General features: G+C 37.9%; 1 protein-coding gene across 6 annotated transcripts in view; it reads right to left on the bottom strand.

Moving 5' to 3' along the window:
- Positions 1–21997, bottom strand: part of EYA1 (EYA transcriptional coactivator and phosphatase 1) — a 153351-nt gene that overhangs the window by 107649 nt on the left and 23705 nt on the right. For 2 of the 6 annotated variants that reach the window (XM_008566481.1, XM_008566482.1), the window contains exons 1-3: positions 8892–8994; positions 4469–4595; positions 739–743 (exon numbers count right to left, since the gene is read on the bottom strand). In XM_008566481.1, coding sequence (XP_008564703.1) covers positions 739–743; positions 4469–4595; positions 8892–8994 — 235 coding nt within the window. Of the gene's footprint in view, positions 1–738; positions 744–4468; positions 4611–8891; positions 9038–9364; positions 9435–19096; positions 19175–21997 lie in introns of those variants that run through there. The other 4 variants (XM_008566476.1, XM_008566479.1, XM_008566480.1 and 1 more) reach the window with 4 other exon arrangements.

Below are 21997 nucleotides of genomic sequence, written 5' to 3'. Positions count from 1 at the left end.
TCTGCTCCCACTTTCCAATACCCCACCTCCACTGCTGCCAACACAGCTTTTTCTCTCTTCTGATTTTTTTTCTTCATGCTCTTGGCTGCTTCCTCTTGTTTCTCTCATTTTTTTTTTCTGTATCATATTCAAAAAGCCTGACCTTTGTTGATAGTGATTTTCCTTCTATGCCAGAACATAAGTTAGATCTGGCTCTTTTTTTGCTATGTTTATTTCATTATTGGGTTCTTAGAGCTCTCTTTGATGATAAAAAAATTTTAAAAAATATTACATGTTATTGTATTTTATTATATATACTAAATTTTTGATTATGTGTACACACACACACACACACACACATAAATATTTCTCCCCCTTTGGGAAATGGGAGGGAGGGAGCATTTAGGTAATGTTTCCTAATCTTCAACTATTACAGAAAGCTGGATCATAATAATAATAATAATTAAAATAATGGGCCGGCCCATGGCTCACTCAGGAGAGTGCGGTGCTGATAAAATAATAGTAACCTCATCACCACCACAATGGGAACAGTAAAAATGAAAACAACAACTTGAATTCTTACCATCTACCATATGTTGGTCAGAATAATTTACACAGAGAGATCCCACAACAGCACTGTGAGAGTAGACATCATCTCCATACTTGAGATGAGGAAACAGCGTGAAGTAGGCAAGTCTCCAGCTGAAGACCCACAGATAGCAATGGCAGAACTGCTGATAGGCAGTCTGACTCCAGAACCTGTGCTGTTAACCAGGGTGCAAGATTTCAGTGTATCTTTAGTTTAGTCCTTCAAAGTCTGATAGAACCAAAGAGGTGATCATCACGAATTTTCTTTAAATTAATCAGCATACCACTTAAAGGACGTATCCACACCACACTCAAACTTGTTTGAGTCATCTAGGCTACTAGAACACTTCTTCTATTATTATAAAATGCTAACACAAAATTCCAGCAGCTAATTTTCTGAATAACTAAACACCATACCTTATATTTTAAAGTTTGAAAAGATCACCCTGGAAAAAAAAGCTAGGCAAAAATACCCCCAGAAGACTAAAATAAATATGCTCTTATCTAGGATTCTTAAAATTTTTAACAGCTATAAGATGAAATTAATATAAGCCAAAATCCCTGTTATTCATTAAGAATTAACAAAATCTGGGGCATTTTGAAAATAATTTTAGACACAGAAATTAGTATGTTAAAAAAAACATGTATTGAGAAGACAATCAAAGGTCAATGACTCCTACAACTAGGCACACAAAGTTATTGAATAAACTTGAAGCATTTTCAAATTGCATTTAATATTTAAGAAATACATATTAATCAGAATTTAATCGTGTACCCAAATCTGGCCATAGCACTCAATAGCATATTACATACCATTTTCCATCATCACATTGGCAAGTTTCAAGTTTTGTTTTTGAAATTTTTTTTATTGGAACATAATTGATTATACATATTAGTGGGGTAAAGATTTGAATATCAATACCTGTGTACAATATGTGGTGATCAAATTAGGATAATTAGTACACTGATGTTTACAAAATGTAATCAATCTTTGTGACCCTTAAACAATTTCTTGCTAACCTCCCTCGAGTTTCAAGTTAATAGCATTTTATCATCTGGCTTGATATATGGAAGTCATATCATATCTAATAACCTAAAATTGAGTGGAATACCAGTAGAGAAATATCCATATAAAATAACACCTCAGTCATGGAAAAATGGGTTCTAAAATTCCACTGGGAAGGCCAATCAACCAAGCGATGCACAAAAACACTAAAAAGGTTTCAATACAATTTCCAGTAAGCCCAGTCACAACGAAATCTATGGGTAGAAAAGCACACCTTACTTGGTGCTACACATGCTCTTATTTCTTTTCAAAAGTAAAGATTTTTTTCCCCCTGCAGATTAACTTCCTTTTCTCCTCCGTCATCTTCTCCTCTCTCTGTTCTAGCACTGTGTTATACTCTGATAGCTGGTTAATCCTCTTACAAACTGTTTCTGCTGTACAAGCTTTTGATCTGGGAGAACAAGATAAAAGCATCTTTCAAGTGCAATATTTCTCAAACTATCTGAGGTCCAGGACCAGTTTTTCCCTTCAATCCTTCACAGACTGACAAGTGAACAAAATATAATAGTAACCTGTTACTAAAAGAATGAAATAGAAAAGACATTGAGAGTACAAGTCCCATTTTTAAAATTATTTGATATAACAAACAGAAAATTTACTATTGACTATGAAAGTCTCTAAAAACTCTGTTTTTGTGCCTAGCTTGTGGTGGGCAGGTAGCCAAGAGGCTGTGGATGGGCTCGGGCCCAGGAACCACACAGTGGGCAGCTCGGCTCTAGGGAGGGCACTGCACCTGCTCCCTTCTCACCTGTAGGATCCACTTCTCAAAAAGACCTGGGTGCCCAGTGGACAATGGGACCTACCGTGGCACCCTATTCATTTCCCTCATATCTCCAGGAGGAGTCTGCAACTGTATAATTTATTTGGTTTTTTGTCTGCTGTCTCTCTCCTTTACAAGAATAAAAGCTCTATGAGCAAACAGACCAAGTCTGCCTTATGATCTATTACATTACTAGAGCCTGGGACTGTTAATTTATTAATAAAGTCTTTTGACCACTTTTTGTTCTTTTCATCTCTTTACGATTGATATTCAGAATGTGTAGAAATAATTCTTTTTCAAGACAGCTGAAAAGTTTTGGAATCAGGTACATAAGTACCATCCTTCTAACAACAAACGCACCTGTTATTAGATAGTTTTTATTTTGTAACCACCAAATATATCAAAACTTTGTAATTCAAGCTTTTTTGAACCAAAGACAAAATGAAATGTGAAAAGATTAATGGATCTTGTTCCAAAAATTCTAATTTGCCATACAGGGAAAAAGATACCTTAAAAATAATAAACTGGAAATATAGTTATAAAAGATTAGGATCCTTAATATAAGAAATAATAAGAGAAAGATGAACACCACCACTGAAGAAAAGAAAAAATGTTTTATCTCCTCAGTTTAAAAAACTTATATGAAAACAGTAATAAAATCTTGTCCTGACCAAAGTGACAACTTTTTCAAGGATATTATCCAATATATGTATTCTCACACACAGTCCTTCCTTGTGTGAATATATAAGAAATCCTTAAAAGAGTATAAAATAGCTTACCTAGAAATTCCATACTTAAACTTATCCAAAGAGAATAATTAAAGATGTAGATAAAATACACACAGTATTGCTCTAGATATCCAATAATAGGGGATTAGTTAAATAAGGTATACCAATGAATACCACGCAGCATTAAAATGATTCATAGAACAGAACTTATTGATGTGAAAAGATGCTTACAATATATTTGTTACTGAAAATAGCAGGTTGCAACACTATATTATAAAATATATTATATATATACATTATATATATTATTATATATATTAAACAATATAGTCCCATACTGTATATCTAGAAGAATGTATGACAAAATGATAATAAGTATGTAGGTTTTATAACTGTTATTTTTGCTCCTCTGTATTTTCTAACTTACCTGCAATAAATAAATATTATTAATATAATAAAGAATAAGATGAAAGATAAAAAAGATAAAAACTATGAAAAGAACCCCTTCAATCAAAAAGTAGTAATGAGGTATTTAATTCAACTATGGCTTGGCACTATTAAGAGGTGGAATATGATTTGTAAATTGATATACAGTAAAAACAAGATATTAGGAGAATGTTTAAATTACAAGAAAGTTATTCTCAAGCACTTTGCAGACACATTTGCTAATTAGAAGTAATGTCTATGTGTTCTTGAACACAGCATTGACAACATAAACATTCAGATATTCCCTTTGACTTGCACTCACATTACGTTTTGTCTACAGTTTCGAAAATAGAATTCAGGGACTAGTTCTTGGAAGCACTATCTTGAAGATTCACTGGATGGCTGTAAATCTGATCTACTGGTCTTTGGTAGAACATTTTGCCAACACATATCACATACTGTTTCTAGACCTGTGATTGCCTCCCCCCACCCCCCCATTCCATACAAAAATGAAGAAAACGTAACTCTTTTAGACAAGTTGGTTGGTAACACCAAGTGCTGGAGCTTTTAGCATACACCATACCACAACCTCTTACATGGTTGAATTTTTTAATTTTTCATTCCTTTTCTAATTGGTAGAAGACATAAAGGAAGAAAACTTTGGCTTCACAAAAAGCTTGAGAGCTTTTTGAAAAGAACCTTATAGGTCATTCACTCTCACCCCTTAATGTTATAACTATGAAAATTGAGGCCCAGAGAGCAGGTAAGTGAAGAGCTGAACTAGAAGCAGGTGTCCTCCTGCCTCTATACCCAGTCCATTTGCCATCATCATCAACTACTTACAGGGAACATCAGATTCTACTTAAGAAATTAACTATTAGCCTCCAGGGTTAAGGAAAACAGCAATGTCAGTAGTTATACAGACCTTGCATCTGGTAGCTGTATGGTGCCTGTCCAGGTTGAGGCGTACCAAAGCTTGTGCCATAGCTGAGAAATCCTGTCTGTCCGGGTGACTGAGACTGTGACAGTCCACCTTCAGTCTTGATGCCTGCCCACAATGCACCTAAATCAGTTAGTGATAGCTTATCTATCTGTTCATTTTCAAAAGCTGGTAAACATACAAAAACACACAATCCCACAACTGTTTAGTCCCAAATACCTCCCAATCTTGTTTCAATAATAAAGTCTATACATGCTTACAGTGAAATATCATAAAGTACAACTTCAGTTTTTTAAAAAATCCAGGATTATTAGAAATTTTAATACCAATTCACATTGTTCTCTCATATTTCTGCATTCAACTTCCTATAAAACGTAACTCCAGTGATACCATTTCTATACTTCATTTTCTTGTTTTACAAGAGTTCAAGATCATTTCCTTCATAATCAAGAAATAGTCATAAATAAACTGTGGTTAAACTATTCCAAAGTTGTTATGTTGACTAGTGTCAAAATCAAATCTTTTTTCTAAAAAACAATTAATCAAAGTCTCTAGCCTCACAGTGTTCTTCCCCCCCACCTTCCTACCACAAAGCTGATTTTAGTATACAGCTCATTTTAAAAGTCAGAGGAAGCAATATTGGAAACAGAACTAAGTAACATGAAGGAAAACCTCCTGAATACATACATCCTACCAGAAAGCAAGCACAAAGGAAATAGAATATTAAAGAACTGAATCCTATAAAATAGCACGGTGATTTATAAACAAGTAAAGTTGACCAGCAGGTCCCTTTTAGTTCCATATATTCAAATATAATTGTTTTAAATGCAGTCTAAATTACATTTTGTTTCTATTATACGGTAATATAAAAATAATGTATTTGTGGCCACCAAATACTTCCCAAAGTACTGGCTGACATGGTAATTTCAGGATTTGGTTTTGGCAGCACTGAAGTATAGGGCTCCACTCTCGATCATAATTAAAGACAGTCATAAAAGTTAACAACTGTCTTTAATTCCTACAGAGGGAGAAGAGAAACATTTTTGCCAAGGGAATTCACATTTTTGAATGATTTTGCTTTGCACTTAAGATAAGTGATATCTTTAGGATCTAGAATACACAGTAGTCATACTGTTTATTTCCATTTTAGGGGAATTTCATCAGTAGAACGAAGTTAGGTAATTATCCTAAGGCAGTGGAGGAATCTGACTCTTGGCTGAGAGAGCCTACTCTAATTACCGGAATATCTCTAAATAACTTCATAATGACCTTAACAATTTTTAAAAATGTGATTTGCCCTGTCCAAGAAATCCCAAACCAATGAATCACCCATCCATATAAATGGTCCCTGGAAACACACCTGCCCAAGACAGGTGGCTTGATGGCTCTAGAAATTCCCTTTCTTTCCATGTTGTCACCTCTAAGGATATTCCCTCTTCTCTCTCCATTTGAAGCTATACTGATCTGCTCCCAGCCTTCACCAGTACCACCTCTGTTTCCATCCTGGAGGCTCAGGACGGGGATTCTTTGTGATAAAAAAAAAACAAGTAAGGAAAAACAAGAAGAGGTAGAAAACATCCATAGCCACACTTATTGCCATGACTTCTAACCACGACGTTGCAAACTCATTTCACTGGTAGACTCCAAGCAGATTTAGTGAAGAACAGAATGAATTGTTCTTCCCTGCTCATCTCTTATTCTCACTATGAAAAGATAAGTCTATCTTTTCTTACAGGGTCTAAGTAAAAAGTCAGGGGGAATAAGTCCTTGAAGACAGTCTTTTAGACCATCTGGACCTTGATTTACCAGCCGTGATAACCTTAAGCTATGTGTTCTTTTTTCATGAATCAGCAAAGAGAGAGTAGACTGCCATATTTTTCAACTGGCCCAAGAAAAATAGAACCTTTGGGTCACAAGCACTTTGGAAATCTCCTTGTATTCAAGGCCCAAAAAGAGAAGATAGGGGGTGATCAGGAAAGTGCTAAGGACTGTGAATTATTCCCAGGAGATTTATAATGATGGAAAGCTCTGGGATCAAAGCCCTTCACACTGAACCTTACTCTCACCACCTCCGCAATCCTCACTTTTCAGCTAGTTCTCATTCCATTCTCACACCCTCTGCTCATGTCACCCTCCTTGAATAGCTATTTCAGACAACAAGGACATTCACTAATGGTTTAGAACTGGACGAGTCCCTACCTCACAGCCCAGACACTAGCTCACAGGGATGCCCAGGCCCTATCACAGCTGAATACAGAAGAAAAAGAAGAAAAAGGAAGTGTGTGGCTGTCAGCTAAGGCAGTAATGGGAAAGGCACCTTCCCAAGGCAGCATCGGTAGGTCGATAGTAGTTTTGTATTGTGTGTACTGGAAAATATCCTCACACTTCAAATCATCTCACAAATTTTAAGAATATAAATTGGAGACTGCCTTGATTCATATTATAGAATGGAAGCTGCACAATTCAAATCACAGATCCTTTTTGCTCTCTTAGCCCAAGAATAGAAGTATAGTAGAGATATATTTGATCTGTATCTAATATTATTATAGGAAACTTTGAGTAAAAGTTATAGAAATAAAAGACAATTCTAGAAAGTCCATCTTAGGGCTGTTTCTAAAGTTTGTTTTAAAACACCTAGTTAGATAACACTCAGTTCTCATAGCTTTGAAATAAACATATAAAATGAAATAAAACTATAAAGGCTGACGTTACATGTAATTTAGATTTTTATTTCTATATATTTTATAAGAAATTCATAAATGCCCCATTTTGTTTGAGGTAAAGACAGAGAATTAAAAGGAATAAAGCAATTAATTTATCTTCTAATAATAAAACACTTAAGGAAGAGCATTAACTCTTTCAACATATTACTGAAAAGAGTATTACAAAAAGACAATACCACAGAAACATACTAGAATATTTTTGGTTGTAAAAAATATAATTCTAGGGCCGACCTGGTGGCTCACTCGGGAGAGTGTGGCACTGGGAGTGCAGCAGCACTGGGAGCACCGAGGCCGCGGGTTCGGATCCTATATAGGGATGGCCGGTGCGCTCACTGGCTGAGCGCGGTGTGGCCGACGCCAAGCCAAGGGTTATGATCCCCTTACCGGTCACACACACACACACACACACACACACACACACACACACACACACAAATATATATATAATTCTATGCAACAAGCACAGAATTACTTATTCTATCAGTCCTTTCCTCCAAAAGTCTATGTACTTTTTCTTGATAACTACTTCTATAAAATCACAATAATTAACATATTTCTACTCAGTTCAACTTGCTTAAAATTGTGACTGCAGTTCAGTTGAAGAAAAGATATTACAAAATTAAGGCTCTTTTAAATTAAACTTTGGGATTTTGCTGGATTTATTTTTAATTTACAGGTATTGGCCCTGTAACAATTGAATTAAATTACATCAAGGTGAAGATAAGCTCTAGGTGGGAAGGAACCAATGGCGATGTGAGCTTTAAATGTTTCCTGATTCGCCTCTTCAAAGTGCAGTCCATGCGGTGATACATAGATCACTTTTCCTAATGGCTGATAATGCTGAAATTTGATAATACTACCAGCCTCAAGTTTAGAGCAAGGGTTTGTTGAATTCCTCTTGTACTTCTCTAATCATAGCTAGGCATCTGATAAATAGGAAATGGATCTTTACCCCTGAAGACTTTATTCACAGAAGTTTTATCGCAAATATGCATGAAAATACTTTGGATTCCAGAGCCGAGGGCTCAAATGGCAATTTTAGAGTTGAGATATAAATGGAGAAAAATGAAAGCAAGAGGGCATATGAGCCATGCAATCTGTTTGCCACCTCTGACCTCAATCGTTCTTATAACGCTCATTAGAAACAATCATCTTGGGCCGGCCCGGTGGTGCACTGGAGGGTGCACCGCTTGGGAGCGCGGTGGCGCTCCTGCCGAGGGTTCGGATCCCATGTGGAGACTGGTTCCGACTCACTGGCTGAGCGTGGTGCGGGCGCAACGCCGAGGGTTGCAATCCCGTTACCGGTCAGTAAAAAAGACAAAAAGGAAAAAAAAAAAAAAAAGAAACAATCATCTTGGGGGCCGAGTCCATGGCGCACTCGGGAGAGTGCAGCACTGGGAGTGCAGCAGCGCTCCCGCCGCGGGTTCGGATCCTATGTAGGGATGACCGGTGCGCTCAGAGCGCTCACTGGCTGAGAGTGGTGCGGCTGGTCTCAAAGAGGACAAAAAAAAAAAAAAAAAAAGAAACAATCATCTTAAGAATTTAAACACAAAAGGTAACAACACTTTCTAAAGTGGCCCAAGATTAACAGTCTTGGGCCACTTTAGTGATACTTCAGTATCACTCAAAATACAGGCATGCCCAGTAGATAATGCCACTGCCAATGCAGCAGGTTACTCACCATAGGAGGGAATTCCATAGGGCTGTCCTGGCTGGGGGTACGTGGCGTACGCTGTCGCTTGCTGCATCCCTGTGGTAAACTGTGTTTGCCCATATGCAGCCATAGTTTGTGAGGAAGGGGTAGGGAGAATATGTGGGTATGGTCTGCTATTTGTCAGAAATGACAGAAAATAGAAAGCCCATGCATTAGATGGAAACATGCAAGGTATCTGATGAACAAGCACATCACAAATTCCAGTTAAAGACTGTATCTTAAAGTAAAACTTTCAAATATAATACACAAAACACTGAAATACTTCAGTGCCTCTACTAGGCGATGCTCAAAATAAACTTGTATAGATATGTTTAAGTCTGTATGAAACACACCACTTTCATTTAAATTAAGATGTAACACGTGGGCACAGACATGACTTGAAATAAGGTAAACGTCTACTTGGAAAAGTTACGTATGGATGAAGAGAAAGTACATCTTACTTGGAAGGATAAATCTGTGGTGGAGAAAACTGGTGAGTTGATCTTGGGCTGAAGCTACTGCTCCCAATTGCTGGAAAAAAAAAAAAGACAATGCAAAATAACCCAAACAAAATACAAAATACATAGAAGGCATTAATATACTATAAACTATAGGTTGGCCATATGAAATTTCAGATATTTGACCTTTGTGACCTGCAGAAATGGTGATTTCATATGGTTCAACCTAATAGAAAGTTAAACTATAAAAAGGAGCCAATAGGAACTGATAAACTGGCTCTAATTTTAAATAAACTCTTAGAAAACAGAGGCACAATCTTCTTAAATACCTGTAAGCATGCTGCAATGGTTTTTACAGTGGCAATACTTTAAGAGGACAAGGAGTCCTTGCTACTGTTTGGAAAGACACACTGAAAGGGGAGGCATGAAGTCTGAATTGCAGGGTTGGGCAGGATCCTGAAAGGTCATCTGGCCTATTGTTTGTGCTCAACTGGAACACACAAACCCAAGACTGTATTACCAAGAAAAGTGGTCTAATCTTCTCTCAGGTGAGTGGCAACAGGATAGTTCCTCATTTGCCTGTATTGATTTAGCAATGTTTTTTAGTAAAAATGCATTCCTATTACTATCTTAAATTTCTTAAGTTGCAAGCTAAGCCTGTTTTGTTTTGTGCTGGTCCTTTGCCTTTTAGTTATATGTGCTTAACATCAACGTTCAAGTAAAACAGCTTTTTTTAAAAAAAAAGGTACTTAAGCATTCAAACAGAACTAACTTTGTTTTTAATCACATTTACTTGATTCAATGTATTCCCAAAATGCACTAAACTATCAAATGTTTTTTTCACTATAATTTGAACTAAAGCAGTAAAAATCCACTTTAACTAACATAAGGCCTTAACATAGTAGTTGTCAGCTTCTTTCACTGGAAATAAAGACAATCTACATATTTACATTTTTATGTGTATGTACATACACAAATATATATTTTATACATATGTGTATGTATATGTATATATGTGTGTGTGTGTATACTTTTTGTTGTTTTTGTTGTCCAAATTCCCTAATCTCTACTTGGCTAAGATGCATATTCTTTGGATACAATTATTATAAGATGTAATATGTTTATTTTCTTCTTCCATTAATAAGCACTGTTTTCAGAGGCTCTATTTACTTACTAACTGTATTCTACTTTAAAGCCTTCTCATAATGTCCCAAGCATTCAAAGACAACATACTTTTTATGTTGTCACATCAGTATACTAACACTTCCCAAATTTAATTTTCCAGTTTGTGTTTGGAGAACAGTGGTGGAGTAGGACTACAATCTCAAAATCTATGAACAATCCTTTCCTTGTAAAACAAACAAGGCTTAATCCAGTGACAATAGAATAGATCTAGATTAGTGCTATTCTCAGAAGCTGCCAGCCTTCAACCACCTGGCTGTCGGCTTGGCAGAGGCAGAGTACTAAAGAGGTGGCAGGCCAACCCAGCCAGTGTCCCCCCTTTTTTGTGGCACACACTGAGTCTCTACTCTGTTCCAGGCACTGTGCTAGATGTTGCTGACGCAAACATGCAAAGACAAGTTCTGTCTGTTACATGTGGGGAGGCTGACACAAACAGCTGAGGGAGGATTAGCTAAATACTACAATTTACAGAAGGAAGGTATTAGAGAGAGAACACTTGGGCTACAACTACTAGCACTTGCCTAGGTCACCTGTGACTACAGCCTCTTCTACTCCCTTTTTTTAAGCCTGAGAAGAGGCCAAGGGTAAAGTGGATTTATACAACAGAGTTGCTAGAGGAGTAAGATCGTCCCTCCATAGTAAAAAATAAATGTTTAAAAACCAAACAACAAAAACTCACAATGCCACCTGATCACAGAAGCCACAGAAACCCCTTTTATTCTCTACTAGCTCTGTGCCTATGTTTATCAAATTGTGGGTTGTGACCCACGAAAAGTTCACAGACTCGACTTAATAGGTTGCCCCCAGCAATTTTTTTTTTTTTTTTTTTTTTTTTTACAAACAACAGAACAGAAGATATCAGGGTCATTGCACAGGGTAATGTAAGTTCTGTGAAGATGTGATTATTATATGCATTGTGTGTGTGTGTGTGTGTACATATGCAAACAAAGAGATGTGGGAGGCTGCAGAGTATGGTAATGAAGCATAGGTTCTGGAATCAGTATTTAATTTCAGCTCAGATTCAAATCCCTACTCTTCTTTGTAGTCTTAGTGAAGTTATTCTTGCTAAGCCTCAGTATGTTCTCCTGTAAATGATGGCAATAATACTCCCTGTACTTCATAGGATTGTTGTGAAGATTAAACGAGATAATTGACATAAAGTGAATAATACAATACATCTGTAATAAATGGTTTTTTCCCTAAGATTTCCAGATTCCCACTATCTTTGCCCCCAAACTTGCCCTTCCTTCTGTATTTTTAATTCTACTCAACAGACGGCATCGCCATGTGTCCAGCAAAATGTTTAAAGGTAGGATTCTTTGCCCCTGCTTTACACATGAGCAACTTGGGGCCAACAGAAGTTAAGTAACATGTTCAAGCAAATAAATGAAATCGTTGGTATTTGAACCCAGGTCTGCCTAACTCTTTCTATCAAAACATACCATCTCCTGACCCCCCTACACAGAAACTAAAAATTTCAAAATCATCTCACTTTTTTCCCCTGTTTCATGACTCTCAAGTCATTCACTCATCCCAAACCCAGAAACTGCCTGCTGATCTGTCCTGTACACTCCACCCCTGTGCTCAGGATTCCAGTCCTGGTTCACATCTTCATTGTGTCTCATCTGGGTGACTGCAGCATTCACATGGCCACTTTCCCTGTGCTGAACTCAGGATGGCCACCATCACCCTTTCACCCTCACTACTGCCACCACAGTGTTCTGTCTTGAATGGAAACCTCTTCACATCCATTCTCCAGGTTACGATCTTTTGACTGCTCACATTATCCCTGGGACAAATTCCAAATTCCTCAGCAGAGTATACAAAGAAACTCAAGCTTCGACTCCCTCCTGGGTTTAGTGCTCTCCAGCCCTTGGACTTCAGGAGTGCCCATACGTATCATGCACTGTTATGTCTGTTTGTGTTGTTCTTCATACCAGATGTGTCTGCCTTGTAACGTTCCTCTTTCCTGTGCCTGACACTTACTCCTCCGTGGAGACTAAAACATCATTTTCTCTTTAGGATGTCTTCCTTCTCTGCACTTTCTTGGAACATTGCAAACATTGGCAATGTAGCACTTACGCTAGTGTATTATGGTTAGTATATTCAGCATATAGAGGTTAGTTTCCTCTGTTAATCATGAGCTTCTGAGCCAGGGACTTTCTACTCTCTTTTAGTTTCCTTGATACCTGACAGGGCCTGGCACATGGTAAGTAATCAATAAACAGTATTTCTTCAATTAGAATGTGAGATTTAGGTCATAAACAAAGTAGATTTTTAAAACCGCAATGACTTGAAGAAAAGTTCAATTATTTTATTTATAAACATACATAATAAACCTGATTTGGCTCTTTGGCAATATAAATCCGAGTAAATAGTATTCTTCATGAAATAAATGTGAGGAATCCATGATGCTGCTTGCTATTACCCTAACTATGTGCACCTAAAATTGAGTATTTCAAATGCCATATAATAAACCGTATCTTCTGAGCTTTCTCTAAATCCAAACCCCTGCAATCTCTACATGGCCTGAAGTCAGAAATATACCATCTTTAACCTCAAGTACTTTTTCCCATAATGGCCTAAAATAACCTTTAACCTTTTAAATGGTAATCCAGGAATTCAGATGAATTTTAATTTCATGGGAGCAGAATAACCTAAAGCAAAGGGAATGCCTCCAGATCATCTATCCAGGTAGAGAAAAAGTAATCTCACCATTTGTAAGCTCCAAATTACACATGCCACACAGCCTTGGGAACATATGGACAACTGATACCTGCCTATCTGTATACCACATTTGTTTCTGATCATTCCATTCTTCTTCCTATTTCTAACATATAATTTAAAGAAGCTCCGCAAATCCTGCTCTAGGCAGAGAGGGGAGAACCTAAGGTGAATAATCATCACAAGTCTGAGAATCCATGAGGGAGATCAACAGAAACCTCAAAATTAGTACGTCCTCATTCACTTCTCCCCCAGGTTCCTGTCTCATGAATGTCCACATCATTCAGCCAATCAGGTCAAAACCTGGAATTAAGTTTTGACTCTTCTCTTTCCCTCACACGCACACATCCTTTTTTTATCATAAATCCAGGCAGCTCTCCCTTCAAAATATACCCCAAATCTGGCAGCTTCTCACTTCCTCTCGCCTTTCTGTGTTCCAATCACCAACATGTGGCAACCACAGAATGCACCTGCCGCTCTCCCACTGCGGGGGATGTGACTGAACAAGGCCCCGGCTGCTAAGCTCTGAAATCCACTTGTGCAAATGTGGGGAAACCACACTTCGAAGGGCTTCTCCTGGCCCAATGACAGCATGTCGGGCCTGTTCCTGGGAAACCGGGGCTCCTGATGATCTTGCTGAAATGTCAGACTGCAAGGCAGCCTCCAGAGCTCCCACCTAACCTAATCTTCCTTCCTTCCCTCTCTCCTCCACTTCTTTCCCCTAATAAAACCCTGGAGCATTTAACCCTGCCTTCGTGGCTCTTGTAGGAAGATGTGAACTAACACAGTCATTTTTCTTCTCAACCAGGGAAATGCCGGTCTTCCTGCTTCCACCTACTCTCTTTCCTCCATTCTCCTTCAGAGTATTGTCCATGCAACAAACAGTGAGCTCTTAACACAAATGAGATCATGCCACAACCCCCCCTATCCTCAACTCCACCCCCTCCATTTTCCTCCCATTACGTTTACTGTAACCCACTTCTTCCCTCATTCCACCAATCTCTTCTCAGTGGCCTCTGTTCAGAGCTGCCTTCTAAAGGAGACCCCCATCCACTCCTCCACTGTGTTCTTTGGTTGGCTTTTGTTTTCCCCATCACACATCTCACTGCCTATTTACATACACGGACACTTAGCACTCACTTATGTATTATCTGTCTCTCCCACAAAAATGAAAGCTCCATGAGGTCATGACCTTGTCTACTTTTTTACCACTATATTTCCACTGATTAGGACAGTGCTTGGCATATCCTAGGCATTCCATAAACAATTGTTTATGAATGCATCAGACCCACAAAGTTATGTTTTTTTATGAGCAATTAAAAAAATAAACCGTATTTGTCATACATGATATTTTTTTTCTCCTCCAGAAGCATTCCTGCTTCTATTTTCAATTTTCAAATACCAACAGACGTCAACTTTGTACAAGCAATATCATCAACTGGCATTTTTTTAACAACTTAACAAATTTAGGTGGAAGCGGCAGGCAAAGATATTAAAAACAGTATTTTCAATCCCTATTGTTCTTAAAATTTAAATCAGTAAAATATTGCTTTTCATTGATAAAGAATAAATAAGCAAAACGACACTATATTTTAGAAACATAATAATTGCCACATGCCTTGGAAAACCAACCCCTTTCTTCCAGTGTCCCCACACCAGGATATTTGAGTGATTCCTCAAAAAGAGTGAGCCCCACTACCTCCTTGATGCTTTGAGATGCTAGGCTTCCTTGAGAGACAGAGGTAGAAACAGCTATCACCAACATCAGAGTGGTTCCACTTCTTTATTCTTACTGCCTATTTTCTCAAGACACTAAGAATTGTCAGGATGTGGATTTTTAAGTGCATGTGAACTTTTAAGCCATCATGGAGAAGGAAGTAAGAGTGGTGACCACAGAGGTAAAGAGCAGCTTGGAGTTAAAGGCTTGGAGACTTCTTTCTTTTATAAGCCCTAAGCCCTGTTCACAGCCTCTCCAACATGCCATGATTTTTGTATCTTTACTTATTAAAAAAAGAAAGAAGGAAAAAAGAAAAGAAAAAAAGAGAGAAAAAAGGTAAATGACCATAAAAGGATATCCATTCCTATAGTTCTCTGTGCTTCCTAAGCCTTAACCCAATTCTCCAGTTCACCTGATTCTTTCTCTATGTCCAACACAGAGAATCAATCTATGGAAAATAAGAGCCTTTCAGCCTCTTCACCTCCACATTCAGCTAAGCCCTTCTCTAAGGCCCTTGCTTCTGTGTATCTTTCCCAAGTGGAGGTAGCTCATTCTCTCAGATTCCAGATATCACAAAGACCTGAAAGTACGTCCTCATTGCTGCCTCTTCCAGATCAATGGTTTTCTGCTCTTCTATAAAACCTTTCCTTCTCTGAGGCTTATGGCAGCTCTTTAACACCTCCATGAATGACCCACGTCCTGAATGCTGCCTCACATTTATAAAAAACTTTAGTATTTGGTTGTGTCTCCTGACAAGCACCAACATTATCCTGGGTAATACAGCCAACATTTTTCTCAATCTACTGAGCCTCAACTCTGGCCTCCACTTCAATCATGAAGCTCAAGATCACACCCTGACCCTTTTTACCCCATTCCATGGTCTCAAGCCACAACTACGTTGACCAATTCACTCATTTACGTAAACATTTACCGAGCATCTCCTATGTACTCGATACCATGATGGCCACTGGGACTACAGCTGTGAATTAGATAACAGAATCTCTGTTCTCATAGGCCTGTAGTTTGTCAGGAAGACAGACACTGAGAAACAATTCTAAAAGTAGTGACAAAAACCGAGAAGCATGTAGAGGCCTCACTGAGTTTTGAGATTAAGTAAGGAATATCCTCTCTTTTCAGAATTTTCATTTCTTTAATTCTCATTTCATGTGTTCTACAACCTCATCAAGAGATGCAGGACCAATGACAAGTTATTAGCCCCTCTGTTCTCGGTCCTTTCTACCTATCCAGGATATGTGAATACTAGAATTATTTTAAGCCAATCTTTTATTTATATTCCCAATTCTCTTACCTCCATATTTTCCCATGGCCCACCTGGCAAATTCTCAATGTTGGATCAAGCCAAATGTCTTTTGACCTGGACTGCTAACCCTTGTCGGGAAATCACTGCACATAAAAGGCTCCACGTTCATCAGCTGCAGCCTTGGTTGGACCTTTGCCTGTACCATTAATCTTCTTCTATGTTTCTAAGCAGCCTCATACTTCCCTATTCCCCATAGCATCTGTCTCAATATCCTCCAGCTCTTTAAACTCACAAGCCTATCACTACTTTCATTTTGAGTCACTTCAGGGGAAAAAGTAGAAGCCATCATGCATGCATTCATTCATGTATCCATTAATTCACCAAGTAAGTACGTGAGTGCTTAATATGTACCAGGTACTGTTAGGTGTCAGGGATACAGAGGGGAACAAAACAAGACAAAACCCCTGCCCTCATAAGTTTATGTTTTGGTGGGACTGAGAGTCCAGTGACAAATATAACACACAAGTAAGTAGTTTGCAAAGGATTCTAAATGTTATGCTATAAAGTTTGTGTCAGCAGCATAAAACCACCCAACCTTCCCTCCACCCCATGTCCTCTCTCTACTGGACTAAGTTCTCTTCCCTTCCTTTTACCACTTACATACTCAAGAGACATTTTTTCTTGTCTGTCTCCACTTCTGCACCTTATTCATTGAATCATTCACTCATTCAATAAACTTTATGAGCACATGCTATCTGCTAGGAACTATGTTGGAGACACAAATGGGGCATGTAGTCCAGTAGAAACAAGGTTAAGTAAAGCCTACCCTCCCACTGAAACGCTATAGATTCTGTATTATGACATAATTTGAGACTTGCAGAAAAGTTGCAAGAATAGTACAAAACTTCCCAGATATCCTTCATCTAAGTTCCCAAATATTTTATTATATTAAGTTTATTCTCCCTCTCTTTCTCTCTGTGAATTTATGTACTTTTTAAAAGTATAAATTTTATGCATATGCATTGTAAAATACTTTTTTAAAAAAGATAAAAGCAGAGGAATAAAATTTAAATTATATTCCATCATCCAGAGAGAGAAACATTAATTTTTATACACATTCAGAGGCACATATACATACACGTAAATGCTTTTAAAAGCAAAAACTATAATTATACTGAACATATTTCTCTTTTGTAAACTGCTTTTTAACTTAAGATAGTTGACATTTTCTCTTGTTTTTACTTTTTTTTAAAAAATTTAACAGCGGTACACAGATCTGTCATAGACAGTGCTTCCTTGCAGTCCTTTCTTGCCTTCACTTCCAGCTCAACACTCTTCCTTCTTCCCCAACCACCTCTGTTTGCATCTGATCCTCTGCACGCCTCTCACAGATACTGGCTTTTGCTCCAGATCACCTGCCTCCAAGCCATCTGGCCACCACAGTTGTGATTTTGCATTATGAATACGATCAGGCAACCCCCTTCCCCTGATGCCTCCCATTGCACTTCGGATAAAACACAAACTCCATGCAGGACACGCGCCCCTCTTCAGACGCTGCCCCCGCCTCCCTCCGCCACAGGCCCTCGCTGCGCCCAGCGCACGTACCAGGACTGTGGCACCGTCAGCACCGCCCCCAACGCCACGCCCCTAGCACGGCCGCATCCCCTCCCAAGTTCCACGTGTGCTCTCTTCCTACTCATGTTTGAAGACCAAGGCGTCCACTCCGGGACACTGTCCCTGACCACCCCACTCCAACCCCGTTTTCACTGGGGCCCTTCCTAGGTGTTCTTAGGGCTCCCTGGGCTTCCCTCTGGCATTACCCAACTGTACTGTGATGGTCCGGTCATTTGTTCACCCCACTAAACCCCAAAACAGGACCATTTCCATATATCTATGGATCTATAACACTACCAACCACGTTGCCTGGCATAAGACAAATCCTAGTAAATGTTTGTGGAAAAACAGATGGATATCACACCCTTTCTTATTTTCTTATTACTTCAGTCTGGTATCATTAGTATCCAAGTTGTGCATTTGCAGTTCATTTTATATCTATAGATAATTCCTTTCAGTTGTGTTTGTTAAAGAAAATGATCCCGAGAGCTAGATGAAATCAATCAAAAATTTACGAAAGTATACCATTGCCAATTGAGAGGTTTTATAAATACAGCAGAGAATATAAAAAGGGTTACAAATTTAAAACACCTCTGATATAATTTTTAAATGAAATATCTAAGTTGGATAATGTGGCAAATACATAATCATATTCTTACAGTTACTCTGTTATCATGGTTACTTTCTTATCAGTCATTAGGACAGATGTGAAATGGATATTTTGTGTACTGGAGGCAGGTTTCATTAATGGGATAAAGATTAAAAATCAACTTAAAAATTTAATGCTGCTTTACAGAGTCTATTTAATTTACATCTATCACTGACATGACAGTTACTTAGGAGGATGGCTTGGTAAGTGCTTCAGGGGTGTAAGAAGCCAAATCCTGCCTACCCAAACTTGAATTAATGGAAAAATGATACAAATGAGAAAGAAAGGGGTGAAGTCATTAAAATAATAAAGATAATTTAGTAGAAGAAAGGAGAACAACAAAACCACTTTTATCTCCTCTACTGGATAACAACATTTTCAGTAAAAACTTCATCACACTGAATAAAAACATCAGAATAGCTAATATGTGACTCTGGGCAAAGCTATATTTTTATATGTATATATAATAAACATATATATATATATATGCACACACATATACACACACACATATATATACTTATGTGTAAATAAACTAGGAAAAATAATGCTTAGTATTTATGTGAAAATCCAGTATTTATTCCTTACCTGAACCTGAGAAATTGTCTAAACACCCGTCTGATGTTGTGGAAGCTATTTCACTGCTGCTCATTGGCTCTGTTTTAACTACAAAAATAAATAATATTTATTATATATCCAATTAATAGTTATTTGTAAAGGCATGGTAGAGAAGCTATATCATTCAAAACAGTGACAAAATTATTTAAAAAAACAATCTTTTCCTATTTGAACATAAGTCAGATTAATATTCCTATTAGAATCTTTTTTAAAAAACATTCACCTGTTAAGTTTTTCTCCTTAAGGAAACGATCTATTGTGACAAGTTACCCTTTAAAAGAAGCATTTTAGATTAAAAGTCATTAAATTCATTCTTATATATTTACTAAACTGCTTATTAATAAATAACTTATTTCTCAAGATATACATAATGTAATGTGAAATTATTTTCCTGGCACTTGTAGAAAAATCTCTGTCATTTGGACAAATTAAGCCAAAAGGATAAAACAAAAGGATTTGAAGAACTGGGAAGTAAGTCACTGTCCTTAACACCAGCAGGTTTTCATGATGCTCAAGGACACGAAGCACACACTTTCTCAGTTACCCGGCATGGCTAAAAAACTCAGTGCTCAATTTAATGGATTATTCTTATCACCCAGCCATACCTGACTACCAATTCATCAATATTTTATGTATGCTTAGCACCAAAACCACACTAAATCTAAATGAGGCAGAAATGAAGTTTTCCATTTCAAAATAATACCGATAGCAGACAGTTTGTGGAATGCATATATGATCTTCATTAAAGTCCCTTTGGGCTGTGTTTTACTTTTATGTTTTTTAGTTTTTTGGCAGCTGGCTGGTATGGGGATCCAAGCCATGGTGGCATATTTTTAGATTTATGCAAAATATTCTCCAAAGCAGCAATCCACTCCCTCAATATGGTAACAGAATTATGGATCCCCTACCAAACGGATAAGCCAGACCACCTCAGAACATCTGCTTCCAATCCCCAGTTTTAATTTCTTTTTTTTTTAAATGAAGAGGTAGCATCACTGTTTTTCCCTAGAAACTACTGTGAAGTGCCATCATTGGGATTTGCCTGGACTATTTTATGGAAATTCTTCATTCCCTTCAGGTTTTCAGAAAAAGTGCAGTAATATTTTAAAGACTATCTAAAATTTAGTAATGTGTTTCCTGAAATGAAGCCTCCAGCAAGAGAATACCTGGGGAGGTTTCTCTCATACAGTAAGTACACGCTGAAATGGGAAAAGACTGTGGACAAGATGCAGCTCTCCTCTCGACACTGCCAGCCTCCCAGAAACACCAGGCAAAGGCCTAATTCACACAGCTCTTGGACCTTCAAGTATTTTACTAATGCATAAAGAGTAGTTTTAAAATAAGCACTATAAATAGATGTATCAGATAGTCACTTTCAAAAAATTAATTATTTAGATGGCTTCTAAATGAGGTTTAAAAACAAAACAGAACAGTGAGACTAACAGCAATAGCTCTGATTATTTTCATGTAGACCAAATAGCAGTGTAACTGAAGTTTTCACTTTTCTGCCAGTTTTGGGGGGTTAGAAGTCTTAGCTGATGCTAATAAATTCTGACATAAGTCCCGTATTTCCCTTCTCTCTCCATGCCTCCAGGCAACCTAACAATCCTGCTCTTCATAACCACTATACTGCAATGGAAAGCCAGGATTCCGCTAGTGCACAGTTTCTGTTTCCTACTCAGTCGTCCACGTCATACTTTACCTCTCTTAAAAAGAACTCATATCATGCCCTGTATACACAAAGCAATCGTTCTACTTCAGTCTCTGCTGGACAGATCACCACTGGGATTCTGAACTCAGAATCAAATACCACATGCTGAGCAAAAGACTTGAAGCTGGTGAAATGGAAACAGATCATGTGAATTGCCGACTATGTGTCAGATTCTTTGTAGGCATTATAATTAATTCCTTTAAACAACTCTGCAAGTAGGTCTCAGAACATGCTCACAAACTCCCTAGTCAGGTACTGTCTTCTTGTTTCACATATACACAATGGAATACTACTCTGCCATAAAAAAGAATGAAATTCTGCCATTCACAGCAACATGGATGAACTTACAGAAAATTATGTTAAGTGAAATAAGCCAGGCACAGAAAGAGAAATACAACAAGTCCTCACTCATAAGTGGGAGCTAAAAAAATAAATAAAAAAGAGAAAGAAAGATACAATCATCACAATAATACACTGAACTTTCAAAAGGAGAGAACAGAACTGAAGTTAGCAGAGGTTGGAAAGGGGGAGAGGAAGAGGGTGTTAGCAAGAAATTGGCCAAGGGCCACAAAAAACGATTACATTGTATAATGCTGAATATACTAATTATCCTGATTTGAGCATCACATATTGCACGCAGGTACTGATATTGAAACGCTGTACCCAACAGATATGTACAATCAATTACATTTCAATAAATAAATAAATATCTCCAAACTCCAAAAATAAATAAATGAATAAACCAGAGGGATTAGGAAGCCTCCCAAAGTCACAGAGTGAGTTGCAGAAATGAGATTTAATTTTGGCCCCAAGATGCATAATGAAGGCTTGAAGAAATAGTAATAAGTGTCACTTTCCAATGTTAGAGCTACTCTACCACGCAGGGAGGTACTGTGTACAGCACAGAAAGCAAAACCCCTGTGGTCGCTGCTCTCCTAGAGCCTTGGAGATTCCAGGCTAGTGAACTTGCTGGGAGAGCTCAAGTAGAAGTTTCATGCCCAACTGTCAGGAAACAATAATGAAGAAGAAAGTCTTCCACTGCGTGGGATGTTAGTCCAGATTACGTCTAAGTCTTTGCCAGATCTAAGGTCCATGATTCTGTAGACTGGACTACACGATCACTTTGTGAAATACCCAAACCACTCCTATCCCTGTACTCC

The sequence above is a fragment of the Galeopterus variegatus genome, unplaced genomic scaffold, assembly GCF_000696425.1.
Source record: "Galeopterus variegatus unplaced genomic scaffold, G_variegatus-3.0.2 Scaffold244, whole genome shotgun sequence".
In the NCBI taxonomy this organism is placed as follows: Eukaryota; Metazoa; Chordata; class Mammalia; order Dermoptera; family Cynocephalidae; genus Galeopterus; species Galeopterus variegatus.
This window is presented reverse-complemented; position numbering and strand designations above follow the sequence as displayed.